At 41.2% G+C, this 14,823-nt stretch overlaps 1 protein-coding gene across 5 annotated transcripts in view; it reads right to left on the bottom strand.

Annotated features, from left to right (window-relative positions):
* Positions 1-14,823, bottom strand: part of thrab (thyroid hormone receptor alpha b) — a 42,756-nt gene that overhangs the window by 14,626 nt on the left and 13,307 nt on the right. For 3 of the 5 annotated variants that reach the window (XM_078278595.1, XM_078278596.1, XM_078278597.1), the window contains exons 2-6: positions 13,188-13,249; positions 12,696-12,752; positions 6,127-6,227; positions 4,574-4,721; positions 4,108-4,313 (exon numbers count right to left, since the gene is read on the bottom strand). In XM_078278595.1, coding sequence (XP_078134721.1) covers positions 4,108-4,313; positions 4,574-4,721; positions 6,127-6,227; positions 12,696-12,752; positions 13,188-13,249 — 574 coding nt within the window. Of the gene's footprint in view, positions 1-4,107; positions 4,314-4,573; positions 4,722-6,126; positions 6,228-6,361; positions 6,466-12,695; positions 12,753-13,187; positions 13,250-14,823 lie in introns of those variants that run through there. The other 2 variants (XM_078278598.1, XM_078278599.1) reach the window with 2 other exon arrangements.

Below are 14,823 nucleotides of genomic sequence, written 5' to 3'. Positions count from 1 at the left end.
CATTGCCAGACCTTCCTCCACAGTGCCGAGGAGGGGGGTCTAGCTAGACCACACAGCAGAGCTTACTGCAAGTCATTTGAGTAGTCATTTGCAAGCTAAAGCACATTGTACAGTATCATAGGCGCCGATACCGTGGGTGCTCCGGAGCTCGAGCACCCACGGAAAATACTGAGCACCCAGTGCTAGACTGCCAGTAGGCTACATTCATTTAAAATTAAATATTGCAGTTGGTGCTAAGTGGAGCGTCTGTCATAGTGTGCCTAGGCTACTAGACAGGTGGAATTGATTCTTAATTTCCCACGAAGCTGATCGCAGTTACGTGTTCATCTCCAATCCTATCTGTATTTGTGAGAAGTGGCGTTGTCCTGAGGTGAAAGATAAGGTTCTTGAAATGCAAACCTTTTTTTACTACTTTTTTTTTTAAAGGACGTGCGCCCGTGAGCACCCACGGAGGAAAAACATAAATCAGCGCCTATGTACAGTATGAAGAGCTGTGTCACTGCTGCCGTTTTATAGCTGATGTCCCCACTGGACGGGCAAGGTTCAGCTTAGCATGTAAATTCAAATTTTTAGGGTTCAGTAGCTACGCCCTCCAGAGCCCGGTTTGTGGGTGAATCCTGCGTAAAATAGAACAGTTTATCCTTTTAGATGAACCAAGCTCAGGGCTAACATATGCAGTATGTCACAGTAGCATGGGTTGCTGTGCTAATTCTGGTTTTTGCAAGCCCTGCTCTAGAAACAGGCTTTCTACAACTTTGTAGGGTTAACAACAATATGTTTCTTAGGTCGTTTTCATCCCTGCCTCGTTTAGTTGGGTTGAATCGCACTAGAGTTCGTTTGTCCTGCTGGTGCGGTTTGTCAGTGGAGGTGAGAACGCGGCATTCACACTCGGGTGCGCACCAAAAGTGGACCAAACAAGCGTACTGAGACCTGCTTGAAGAGGTGGTCTCGGTACGCTATCAATCGAACTCTGGAGCGGTTCATTTGTGGTGAGAATGTGATCCGTACTTGAACCGCACCAACTATACATACTCCACAAGTAGCGGCTTGCAGTGTTTCTATCACAGAAATAGACTGCAGTCAAGCTTTCCACTCGCATCTCCGTGGTCAAACCAGCTGCCGCTAATGTTGGAGACAGACGCCGGCAGAGCATAGTCTCAGTGACCAGAGCACCTCTCGCGAAACAATGTCTGATCATTTTAATGAAATGAGCTGGTTTGACCACGGAGATGCAAGAAATATGCACTAGTCCAGAACACAGGACCTCCTTCCTGTATTTACTTTCTTGTTCCCGTCCGTACAAATTTACATTTGTAAGGTATTTTATTGTGTAACCTCTCAGTTGAAGGTTAAGAAGAAGTTACAGTAAACATAGAGCTTTTATTGTGACGGGAAAAACAAAAGTGAATAAAGTGTTCTGACGGTTGACTGTGTTGGGGTGGAATAAAGTGAGACGTGCAGCGCTGTCTTGGTTCCGGCACTGGAAGCCCGTGTCTTTATTTTAAAGCCAAACCTGAGTTTAGACGATATAAGAAACCCTCGGTTACACATTTAACTATTTTAGAGGCTGTGGACGTTGTTTACTTCATTAATGTGTTTACTGTGTTAATGGACTGAGGATGGGAGTAGGATTCAGTTTGGTTTCGGCAGAATTTTAACCAGTGGATTCGGTATTCGGCCGAACCCCAAAAATCTGGATTTGGTGCATCCCTACTATTTAGTGCTGCTTTATTGTTTGTGCTTCAATTTCCCTGCCTTTAACACATCAGAACTGAACAGAGTGATAATATGGATTATATCCTCACACAGATATGCATGCTATGTCAAAAATGGTACGGTTTTCTATTCAACCTGGGTGAGCTGAGGCTCTTTTTCACATAACTGACAGTCAGATTAGCTCTTTATGACTTGTTTGCTCTGTATTCCCTGCTGTCTGTTTCTGTCCCTCTACCTCTGTCTTTATTCCTCAGTTCTCTCTGGCTTTTTGGGGGTTTATTCATCCTAATCTTTCTGGGCTCTTAACCGTACCTAATTCCCTTCATAGTTTCTATTAATACCGCAACACCCTTTTTTTCACTCTAATCTGTTTCCCGTCTTCATTTCTTTGTTTCCTACCTTACTTTCCCCTCTATTTTGTCCGTCTGTTTTCTGTTAGCTCCCTCCTTATCTCAGCTAAAGCAAATCCTCGGTCATGAGGGCTCATCTTTCTCTCTCCCTCAAACTGTCCTCCAGCTGTGATTGTGCTCCGATTTATCCTGGACAGCCACGCCTGGTATCAGTCTTCCCTCGTCGCACACAGACAGACACTGACCTCATGTTTTTGGTCCAAGATTATCTAAGGAGCTTACCAGATTTTAACCCTTCTGTTGTCCTCGTGTCAAATTTCACCCGTTTTCAAAGTTTCTATGTGAAAAATATGGGATTCTTTCAACCAAATTGCAAGAAAACACAGATGGTTCCAAACACAAAACAGGGTGTGATTATCCATCAACATACGTTTCTCTGATCTTAACTATATTGACAAGATTATTCCTAATTTCTGAGGGGTTTTAACTCGAATATTAGATATAATTTACTATGAATTAGGTTTATTGACCATTAAATCAAAAAATAAGTGTAAAAAGTTGGGTAAGAAGTTTATACTTAATGCTTAATATATGTGCAAAACAAACGGACAACACAAGGGTTAACAGTTCCGCGGCAGCATTGGATCAGAGCTCACGGCCAAATCAAGAGGCTTTATTTAAAGAACAATCTATGCCAGGGACCTGTGAGGTGTAGATGGGTGTTAGATGGGAGAAATTAAGGAGATTCATCTAATGAGGGGTTAATAGCACCTCAGAAGTATTTTGGATGGAGTTGCTGCTAGGCAACAAGGAGCACATGGCTAGGTGTGATGGGAAGGGGGCCAGATGGGGTTATTTAGGAGAGGAGGTGTGAATCTTCAAGCATAGAAGAAGTATTAGAATTTTCCTTAAAGAGAAAAGATACATTTAAATCAATAGTTTGTTTTGTGGGAAGTGAGAACATTTTGTACGGTCGTCACTTCTTCATGAATCAAGACTTTTTGACATTTTAGATTTGAGTCTACAGTCTAATGTAGATTAAGGGCGTTTTCACACCTGTAGTTTGTTTGCTTTGGTCCGAATCAGTTGGTGAGTTTATAAACTTGGAGCAATTTGCCCTCGGTTGGGTTTGGTTTAGGGATGCACCGAATCCAGATTTTTGGGGTTCGGCCGAATACTGAATCCACTGGTTAAGATTCTGCCGAAACTGAACCCTAACCCTAAACCGTCAAAAAGCCCAATATAAGGCCGAATCCAAACCCGATTCGGTGCATCCCTACTAAATAGTTTACAGTGTGAAAAGACCCCCTGTGAAAGCTGTTTGTTGAGTGTTTTTGCACTTAAAGAGGGTTAATGTTCCTGCAGAGTCAACCCATCCTCAACCCAGAAATTGTTACTTCTGTCCTATGAAACAGATTTATTGTATCTTCTGATCCCTGTCTTGCGCCCACAGTCCCAAGACATGATGGTCAGGTTAATTGGCAACTCAACTAATTGCCTGGAGTTGCAACTTTGAGAAATCCATTAAGGTTGTTCAGTCACAGAGAAAACAATGTGCAACAGCAAGAAGTGAAACTAATTCAGCAGATTTAGTCCCAAAACGGGCATGCAGCAGTTCTGTTTTAAAACACATTTGGTGTCTGCAGACTTGGATGTGTACACAACACTCCCTTGCAGAATTGGGTAGATAACGACATTGTGAACCCTTGCAACCACGGAGACGCAGAAAGTGGAACGTGGCTTTTAGAAATGGTGCTGTTTTCTATGCAGGTGCTTTGTCTATCTCTATTGATAACAACAATAATAACAATAATAATAATAATAATAATAATAATAATAATAATAATAATAATAAAAAGACTGCTATCACTGCATTCTGATTTCAATGATTGATAATGTTGATAAAAAAATATGTTAAAAAAAAGTGCATACAATCATAATAAATGAAAGGTTCCTTTGTTGAATTCCTTTGGCAGATTCTAAATGTACACGAGCGCATATGTCTGTACATTACTTTGCCTATTGCTCTATGCCTTCTTACCAGGAATTTGCGCTTCTGTTTCCACTGTGCGCCCTGAGCATTGGTGTGTCGGTGGGCCTCTGTCACCAAGTGGATCACCTCCCACTCGCTGTCGGTGGGCTCTGGACGGTTCTGGAGGGTTTTTACCATTCCCTCCCTCTTGCGTCGCTCCCTGTTCTCTTCAATCAGACGTCGTTTAGCCACCCGCTTTGAGTCATCCAGAACCACTGGGAGGAGATGGTGGGAGGCAGACGAGGAGGAGGGGGAGGAAGAGGAAAAAGACCCAGAGAGAAAAAGAGAGTGTCAAGGAGAAGGAAGCAAAATAGAGGTATGTAATTAGTTGGCGTGTTGCCTAAAGTCTGCATTTAGTCGAAAGTTGCAGCTTCTATTTAAAGTCCTCACACACTGCATTAATACTGCATCACTATAATTGTGTGAGTTAATTTGCATGTGTGTATGTTTGCAAGTACGTAGGTGCAACACTCACAATCCATGGCCATGCCCACTGCAATGCACTTCTTGAAGCGGCAGAGCTGACACTGGTTGCGGGTAATCTTGTCGATGATGCAGCAGCCATCATACTTACAGGAGTAGCTGGGGTGGAGGTTCTTTTGAATGGTCCTACGGAAGAAACCCTGGAGACAGACAGAGAGGGAGAGACAGACATTCAGTGACGTTTGTAGACAAAGTAGAGGAATACAGAGAGAGAGAGGCACATACAAAGACAGGAGTGTGAGGCTGAAGACAGGAGACTGACAACCACGGATGACAACTGAGTCTACAACTGCTGTTTGTCACAGTGGTAATGACAAACTGGCAGGGCAGGCATTTTTTTTTGTTTTAAGATTTTTGTTATGGCATTTTTGGGCCTTTATTTCTGACAGGACAGCTTTAGACATGAAAGGGGGGAATGACATGCAGCAAAGGGCCGCAGGTCGGAACCGAACATGCGGCCGCTGCGTCGAGAACTGAGCCTCTGTATATGGGCACGCGCTCTACCAGGTGAGCTACCCAGGCGCCCAGGGCAGACATTTTAATTATCACTGCTGTGTGATAAAGCTAATTCAGAAATTACATCTTTCTAAGTTAGTCAGTACCTGACTTGCTACCAAATCTGAGGCAATTGGTGTAAATGTTAGACTAAAGGCTAACTCCAGCAGACCAGCTCTCCCAACTGTTTCCACAATTTCACAATGTCTGCTTCCTGGACAACAAACTGAAATAAATTTTTACACAACTTGGTTCTTTTGGCATCTTAATGGTTTAGCCTTGAATTAGCTGCATCCCTGAACCTTCGGCCACGGTTAGCATAACTATCACCGAAGCAACGTGCATGCTCATCTGCAGAACCGCCAACAGGAACATACTTTATCTCTGAAATGACCTGTGATTGGCCAAAGTCTTCTGTCATGGGCTAGATTTTCTAAAGGCTGACAACAGAGCAAAGAGGAGGTGCAGAAGTCTATTTAATGAGACCACTTGAATTACAATATGCTGAAAAGGTTATTAGGGAAGTTTTGACGAAAAATGCCAAAAACAAACTGCCTACCCCATAGATTTCTATTTTTTTTGGGGTTGACCAATCAATCAAACATCAAGCACATCAATGCCACCTCAGCTTAACCATAATCCATTCAGCGGTGCCTTAGAATGTCATTGATGAAGAAACATGAACAGAAGCCGACTGACAGGAAGACAAACGGCAGAGCTGAGCGCTGACATGACAGACAGACAAATATGTTGATATATCATCTTTCTGTGGCTGTACACAATGTGTCTTTGACCTTTGGTGTGTGTTTACTTTGAAGTGACTGCTTCAGTGTGTTTTTGTGTGTGTAGGGTGTGTGTGTGTGTGTGTGTGTCTGGGTGTGCGCATGACTGTGTGTCAGAAATGTGACTGTGTGTAGAAGCGGTTGACTTCAGAGGCCTCACATCAGGTTTTCTGGCAGATACAATATGTCGGTTATGAACCTGCTGTGTCTGAAACTCTGGGATTTTGTGTTTCTGTGTGTGTGTGTGTGTGTGTGTGTGTGTGTGTACCTTGCAACCTTCGCAGGTAATGCAGCGGTAGTGGTAACCTGTGGCCTTGTCGCCACACACCACACATGGCTCATCCTTTTCGAGGTAGCTGGGGATGTACCCTGAGTGAGAGAGAACCAAGGGCAAAGACAACGTTACACTCAATAATATGTATTTTTGAGATGTTCTACACACCAACACACAACATTTGTATCCCATCAGTATTACACTACAACTACTGAAAGGAATAGTTTACATGTTTTGAAGTGAGGTTGTATGAGGTACTCATCCATGGAAACAGACAGGAGTACCAACACGGAAGCAAAGCAATGTACTGCTGTGGATGGGGGCAGCAGCTAAAAAGTAAAGACACTTAGAAAAAAACGACATAAATTTAAGTGTACGCTATTATTTCAAACATTTTCACCACTTTACCTTGCGGTCAGTCAGCCCTTTGCGATGGGGAACTGAAGCCTTTATCTATGCACTCTTCAAAGCCACCAGATTCCTTTCACAAAAACAGTTATTTTACCTTGCAGAACACAGGTGTTGCTGGGCTACTGCTGCCTCTTGCCAACCACCATCTACTATAAGTGAAATACACTGACAATAAGAACCTGCTACAACCCCACTTTAAAAAAAAAAAAAAAAAAAAAATCCAAACTATCCCTTTAAGAACATCCACCTTATTTTTAAAGGGTAAACACAGGTTTTTTTTTTGTGTGACTGATGGGAACAACAATCTTTGACATTGGTCCAGTATTGAGCGAGAACGCTGCAGTCGACAGCGGAGAAACAAGCTACAATATAAGTTAATAGGGCAATTGTCCAACTTGTATTTACCTTCACAAAAGTGCTCGTTTTGCCACTGACAGGCTCAGATTAATATTCTAAGTGTCTGACAACATTATTGAAAGGATACCTTCAGAGATAGACCTTTAAAACCTCTTTGAGACCATTCTGTTTAACCAGAAACAGCTCTGAAGTCGCTAGTGCTAAACCCACCAGACTCTATTAAAAAAAACAATACTATTAGCGTGTATAGAGCCAACATTCAACCAAAACTAGAGTTGTGATGGTTGGAAAAGTGGAAAGATGACCCAAAACGGCTTGTCATAGTTTTATTTATTTTCTGTCGACTTTGAATGAAGTGTTTTTTACAATGCTGAAATTACAATTTATATACATGGAGTCTGGTGGGTTTAGGGAACGCAATTTCACGGATGTTTTGAAAAAAAAGGATCTTATTCTTTAACAGAAAGTTGTTGTCAGACACTTAGAATATTAATCTGAGCCTGTCAGTGGCAAAACGAGCACTTTTGTGAAGGTAAATACAAGCTGGACAATTGCCCTATTAACTTAGATTATAGCTTGTTTCTCCGCTGTCGACTGCAGCGTTCTCGCTCAATACTGGACCAATTTCAAAAATTGTCGTCCCCATTAGTCACTTAGACACAAAAACATGGAAAATAGGGTCCAGGTTGAAAAAAACCCAAGTTTCCTAAAAATCTTTAATGTTTTCTGCTGGCGTAAAAGGTTTATAATATAAGCAGTGTTTGTAAACTATAGCTTAAGTCAGGTCTTTGTTTTAAATTATGACACACATCCTCTTCAAGTACATATATAAACTACATCAAATCAACGTGATCACAACATTACAGATTGGGTCTTTAATGTTATTAGAATGTGGTTTTCCCTAAACATCAGTGCAGACTGGTCTATAGTTGGTATAGAGTATTTGACTTGTTCCCTCTCTGTACTCGTCTTCCTCCACTGCAGCCTTTCCTTTAAACTAGGATAGAGGAAAGTTTGTTCTTTTTCAAATGACTGCCTACGAGACCAGTTAAACAGAGGCAGCGAGCACAGAGACACAGGAAATAGCAGATGTCCAGTCATTTCATTTGATATATAGCTCAGAAACTGGGAGGGGGAGGAGATGGTACACTGCAAGTCACAAAACACACACACACACACACACACACACACACACACACACACACACACACACAGTGTGGCAGAGCTTTGTACATTCTGTACATATATGTGCCTGACGTTCTCTTGACATAAATGCTAGAGTGTGTGTGTGTACCGAGGCGTGGTGAGCACTGTGACTGGCAGTGTCAGTTGGGCTCCGCCTTTTGGCTTTGTGACAGATTTTAGAGGAGAAGAGGGAGGGCAAGAAGAGGATGGTGGGAAAGAGAGAAAAAGGAGGGAAAGACAGCAGCCAAAGGGGCAGAAGTGACATTTTGGCCAAATGATATGTACGTATGTATGTATGTATGTGTGTGTGTATATATATATATATATATATATATATTAGGGCTGTCAGCATTAACGCGTTAATCGCGATGCGATTAAGGGCTGAGCATAATGCGTTAATTTTTTTTAATCGTATTAATCGCATGCCGCCATTTATTTTCACTTTCACTCGGCTTTGCGTCGTGCTTAACAGGCTACTATTTTGCCGTACTTCCTCGTAACACATCCTGCTGCTGCAGGAATAGCAACGCGGATTTCGGTGCCTCATTCTGGTGCCACTGATATGTCTGCACTTCTCTCTGATGCTCTGAAACAGACGTTACAGGAAACACAAACATTGCTGCACGTGACGCTAGTTAACCGTATACTAGACAGCAGCTAACGTTAGCCTACCGCTAGCTAGTTAACACTATACTCGACAGCAGCTAACATTAGCCTACCGCTAGCTAGTTAACACTATACTCGACAGCAGCTAATGTTAGCCTACCGCTAGCTAGTTAACACTATACTCGACAGCTGCTAACGTTAGCCTACCGCTAGCTAGTGGCTGGATTAAACACGGTTACAATGCTGACAGCTAACGCTCAACGGTGTAAAGTTTGTCTGTATTTCACTGTAGAGGATTCCGACACCAGGATGTAACAATCTGCAGCTGCTGTTGTTGGAAAAACACAGACGGTGCGTTCAATGAAACTGGTAATTTACAGCTTCGTGGTGCATTCAAAGTTGTTGTTGTTAAATGCCCTTTTCCCATCTGGTGGTTGTTTTTGTCATTCAACAGCTATTTACTAGTGAAATAAGTTATTGTTATAGTGATTGCATTATTATTAAACATTTCATTTTGATGATATGGCCTTAGCAATAAACAAGCCATTCTTTAATGTCGCCAACTGTACCCTTCTTTTTTTTTTTTTTTACTTTCTTAAAAAGTATCGGTTCAGGAACCGTTAAGGCACCGGTACCGTTTTAAAAGTACCGCTTTAGCACCGGTATCCAAACCAAACAATACCCAACCCTAATATTGACTCTAGATTCAAATATAATAAACAAATACAAATCTTAAAATCAAGTTCATAAAGTCATTTTCTTTGCATTCATTTGATTCCCATTCAAGATACACTGGTAAGAATTGCTTTCCATTGTTAATATGTACTTAAAACAGTTCTGAAATGCAAAATAATAGAATTTGAATCATGTGATAAAACATGCGATTAATCGCGATTAACTATAGAAATTCAGCGATTAATCGCGATTAAGAAAATGTAATCGTTTGACAGCCCATATATATATATATATATATATATATATATATATATATATATATATATATATATATATATATCTCATTGAAAAGCTCTTGGGCTCTTTCTGTTGATTAGGAAAACCCATTAGGAATCAAAATAAGAATTTAGATGCAGAGAATAAAAAGAATCAAAGTGGAGAGAAAAAAAAGAATCAAGTGAAAACGACTTTGTATTTGCTAATAACAAGTAGTGGAATAGAAAGACACCCCATCCTTGAGAGAGGAAAAAAGAAAACACTGAGGCCAAAAGAAAACAAGAAATGAATACACATGGGGAGGACGCAAGAGGAGAATAGGTGGAAAAGAGGAAGGGGAAGAGGAACAGGCTAAAGGGAAGATAACGAGGACATCAGAGAACGATCATATAGGAAAAGTGTCAGCTTCAGTGTGTTGGCAGAAGAGCAGCAGCAGCCGGATCCCTGAGGCTGCTGAGAACTGTGTTTGGAAGCCAAGCCCAAAATCAATACCGCTGCAGCTCTGTGGCTCTGGCTACCTGCCATTCACATGACGGGCCCTGTAATACCTCCACCAACAAAAACCAAGGAAAGGGAAGGAGATTTTTTCTGGCGTGGCTGAGTCAATAAAATATTTTGTCTTCAAAAGTTTTACAACACAACATCTGCCATTTGGTTTCATCAAAGCGTGTAAATCCGCATGGTAGAGGTCCCTGAAGGAGTCTCAGGATTATTGCTCAGAGGTCCTTGCATGTTAACAGCACAGTGAGGTGACATTCGACACTGTAAACACTGACGAAATCAGGGCACACGAAACTGTACATGGAAGCTGGATTTCAAAACACAGCTGTTATACAGAATCTAGTGTGGCCACTACTGCTGTGTTTACGGTCCCTTTCCTGACTGGCACTCACATTTCAAATATTTTTCATCTATTACTTTAACCTCTGAGGACAAAAGACGCACCGGCGCGTCTAAACGATGTTTGACAAAACTACTCAAAAAGCGATATTTGTTTTTTCTTCATACAACACATAATAAGTTAAGGTTTGTTTTTAAAAGAGATTTGAGGACTTTTAAAAAGCGAACATCAACATTTCAGTTTAAGCACCAAATTATCTCTTTACACATTGCTCTAGAAAAAAGAGGGGAGGCGTCACTACACAGAAAGCTGAGTTTGTTCTTAACATTTTGATATGAAACATTTTCAGTTATATGCAAATACCTTTAAAAGGTAAATTTAAGAAGATATGTGAAAATGCCCTTAGACCTCAGAGGGTTAAAAAGGGATAGATTACAGTAGTAACATATGCCTGAAAATGGACGAGGGCTGGAACATTTCTATTTTCAATTAATCTATAGATTTATTTCGATTAGTTGATTATTATTGAATTATTATTTAAACTGTCATGTTCAAATTGCTTATTATGTCTTAACACAAATTGATTCAATTTACAATCATCTGAGACAGTATACATTTGCTAAAAAGTAGAAAGTACCAATGTTTGGCAAGCTTATTTCATAAATTTAATTACAAAAAAATAACTGATTCATTGATTGTTAAAGCTGCCTTCATGTATATGCCATATGATGCTAGCCTAGAAATCTAGACGCACCCTAGTGGCAGCAAATGTAATTTGCAGCCAGGGTCGTCTAGCAACTCTCCGTTGGCTTGCGAGGTGGAAAAACCAATCTGGCCGGGCCAATCACAACGTGTATATAGTCAGTGGGTGGGCTTAACATAATGACAACAGAGTTGCAACGGTTCCGCGTGAATTCCCTGCTACTTGAAAACAAAGAAGATGGCTGCTGCTGCTGGCAAACAGTGGTCTTTGGAATCAGCTTTGGCTGCGACTCTGGAAGACTTGGAGTTAAGCTTTTCTTTGAGAAAAGAACAAAGAACGGCACTGAAGTCATTCTTAAAAAGATGACTTCAGTGCCTGGAAGACTGGAAGATGTGTTCGGAGTTTTGCTGACCGGATACGGCAAATGTTTAATCTATCAACTAGCGTTGGTTAGTTGGTTGGTTGTAGCTCTATCCTATTGCGTGCAGAGGGAATTTGAAAGACAACCGTTTATCCCACCCCTCGGATTGAGCCCTGCCAATGCTGAGTTTCTAGCTTGTCAGGCTAATATGATGCCACAGCGGCATGCATATGTCAAGCTGACAACATAACTATACACATATTATCACCTTTTAAACTTGTTTAAATGTGTTGGCAAACAGTTGCCTGTTCACACATCCAGCAGACATGGCGCAAATTAGTATTCGTTTGACGTCTCTGGCCACCTGACAAATGTCCAAATATTTACCCTCCTCTTTTTTTGGTCTCTACCAACTCCTAAAAAATATCTGGCTGCTCTCTCTTTAGCTGCTAAATGATCCACTATGTTCACCAGCTTGTTGCTAAATGTGTCTGTCTGCCGTTTGATGCTGAAAAACAGCTGCCTGCTGGAAACAAGGTTGATAAAAGCAGTGAGAGTGAACCAAAACTGTGAAACTAAAACAACGAGCTTAAAGATGCTAAAACGCTCAGTAGACATTTGTCGAATAATCTTCTGTCCGTCCACTAATTAATTCACTAATCATTTCAACACTAGAATCGATTTAGTCATTTTTTATTACACATGTAATATACCTCTTTAGTGATTTGACAGGGATATGCCTCTTTACTTAATCAAGATTATGGAGCTGTGAATGTGGTCAAAACACTGACCAACATTAATGCACGTTAGACTCTTTAGTGTTCTGGAAGCCTGTTGAAGCATCCAAAGTCTGGCTGAGGGCCCACTCTACCGCAGGAAAAAGCTGACATCATTACAGTCCCTGTAATTCAATATCATACAACCGGGCTGACATATTGTCATACTCTCCCAGTTGAAATGAACCGTGGCAGGTAGAATGTGGTACAAGATTCCAGCAGTGATGCAGAGAGGCAGGCAATAAGCGAGTTCACTGTGGAGGGGACTGGCCTTGGGAGATATATATTTTATGAATGCCAAATCAACCATCCTGTAGATTTTTATGTTGGTGCTCCTCCCACCCTACCTCCGTCCCCATCACTCTCTCTTACCTTCTTTACTCGCTTCTTTCAGCTCGGGGGATTTGGAGCTGTCACTCAGACAACGTGCTGCGTCCAACAAGAAAGCAGACAGAGCACAAGGCTTTCGTTTATTGATGACAGATGCCAAGATTTTTTTTAAACTTTTTCTCTTTGGACCACTAGCTTTTGTGCAGTCACTCAACTGCATGCATTCACTGTGGTGAGACTGACAGCTAAAATATTCCTTTGATAAAAAGTTTCTAAGAATAGAAAAATGTATCAAAATATAGCTTTTCAAAATTAAAAGGTTCCCTGCATTTGGAGAGCTTTTATTCTCTAAAAAAGGAGAGGTGTGTTTCTAAAGAGACAAAAGAAAAAATTCTGACGTCATTCACACTTCAGGTACGAAAGTGGAGGTTTGTTTGCTAGCTGCCACTGCGCTGCTTTAGAAAGTCTCTCTCTCTCTCCTGCCCTTCTCCCCCCCCCCCCTCCCTATCAAAACACCACCCATCAGTTACTCACCAGTCATACTCTTCAACGAACATTGGCTGTTCTTCCTCTTCCTTTTCGGGCCATTGAGCCACCTGAGAGAAAAAGAGAAAGAGAAAGACAGGTAAAAATGCATGTAAATATATATATTCAACCTTTATGTATCTGAATAAAAATACGCACATAAAACACATTGCAATCTGATCTAAATTGGATCAGCCAGAAAAGCCATCTGTCCAGTTTGGCTACATATGAAGGAAAACAGTTGCTCAACAATTCCACCCCTTCCTGCTATCTGAAACTGCAAAGCACAGAACAAGTAAGCAGGACAGCACTGCTTCCCTTGCAGGGGATACAACACGTTTGTTGACAAGTCCATCAGTTGCACCATCGAGCTAACGAGAATGCTTATTAACCCCAGGTGGAAATACAAAGGCTCGTGATTAGATGGCCTTTTTTTGCGGGTAACACATCCAGGTAAAGATCAAATGTTAATACCACATGTAAATGAGGTTGATGACAGCATTAGAACACACAACAATGAACCGAATAGTGAGGAGAAAAGGTCATAAGCTTATGAAAAAAAGATAACTTTCTAGAAACTTTTGTATTTCTCTCTTCTGGCATTATATTATCCTGTGTCCCAACTAGGGCTGCGTGATATGAGGAAAATATAACGTTGAATATTGCAATAACCATATTACTTGCGATAAATAAACAGATATTAAAGTGTACTCAGGTCTGCTGCTTTCAGTATTCTGCTAAAACACATGTTGAAATGAAAGGAAATCCTTTCCAACATTTGTTTATTAAACAAATTAACATTGAATTGAAAAAAATTTGAAAAAAATAACAGTTGCATTTTAAAGTGTAGTTTTTTTTTTTCTACTGATAAAATATCTCTGAGTGTCTTTCGCGATATGTCGCAGCCTTCTAGCCTTTGACCAACAATGCAATGACGATAAAAAAAACAAAAACGATACATTGTGCAGCCCTAATCCCAAACAGGTAACCATCTGGTACTCAAATTAAATAAAAGAGTAAAAGAGCTCCGTCTAGACCGACAAGTAAAGGTTTGGTCAAATGGACATAGGGAGGTATTTGGCAGAAAAAGTTCTTGAGGGTGCTCCCAAACTTAATCCGATACAATTAAACCCCCAAAACCAGTCTAATTATTAGGATACACATGGTAAAGCCTTGCAATAACAGACAAAACACAAAGACAGCAACTCTATTATGCATCAGCAACATTCTCAACAAGCTGGTGCACTCAGAAACACACCTCCAACCACACTTGACACATGTGACAGGCATGTAAAGCACTGATGGGAACTGGCGGCTCTGAAGGGTTATGAAAGTGCAAAGATGGAGGAGGGAGAGAGCTAAGTAGAAGGGAGGAGCAAAAAAGCATGTCTGAAGAGAGAGAGAGAGAGAGAGACAGACAGACAGACAGACAGTCATTCAGTCAGTCAGTCAGTGAGTGAGTGAGTGAGTGAGTGAGTGAGTGAGTGCTCCTCATCAATGCTTGATGTGTTCCGAATCCCAAGAGTCCAGCTCTCTGCTCCCAGACACTCCCAGTAGCCTCCAGCTCTCCTCCCACACCACGGCTCTTTAATACTCCCTCCAGGAGAGGGAGCAGGACTCCATTAGCACCATTAATAAAAGTTCC

Source organism: Sander vitreus, chromosome 21 (assembly GCF_031162955.1).
Source record: "Sander vitreus isolate 19-12246 chromosome 21, sanVit1, whole genome shotgun sequence".
NCBI classification, from domain to species: Eukaryota; Metazoa; Chordata; class Actinopteri; order Perciformes; family Percidae; genus Sander; species Sander vitreus.
The sequence above is the reverse complement of the archived record's forward strand: the minus strand, read 5'-3'. Positions and strand labels throughout refer to the sequence as shown.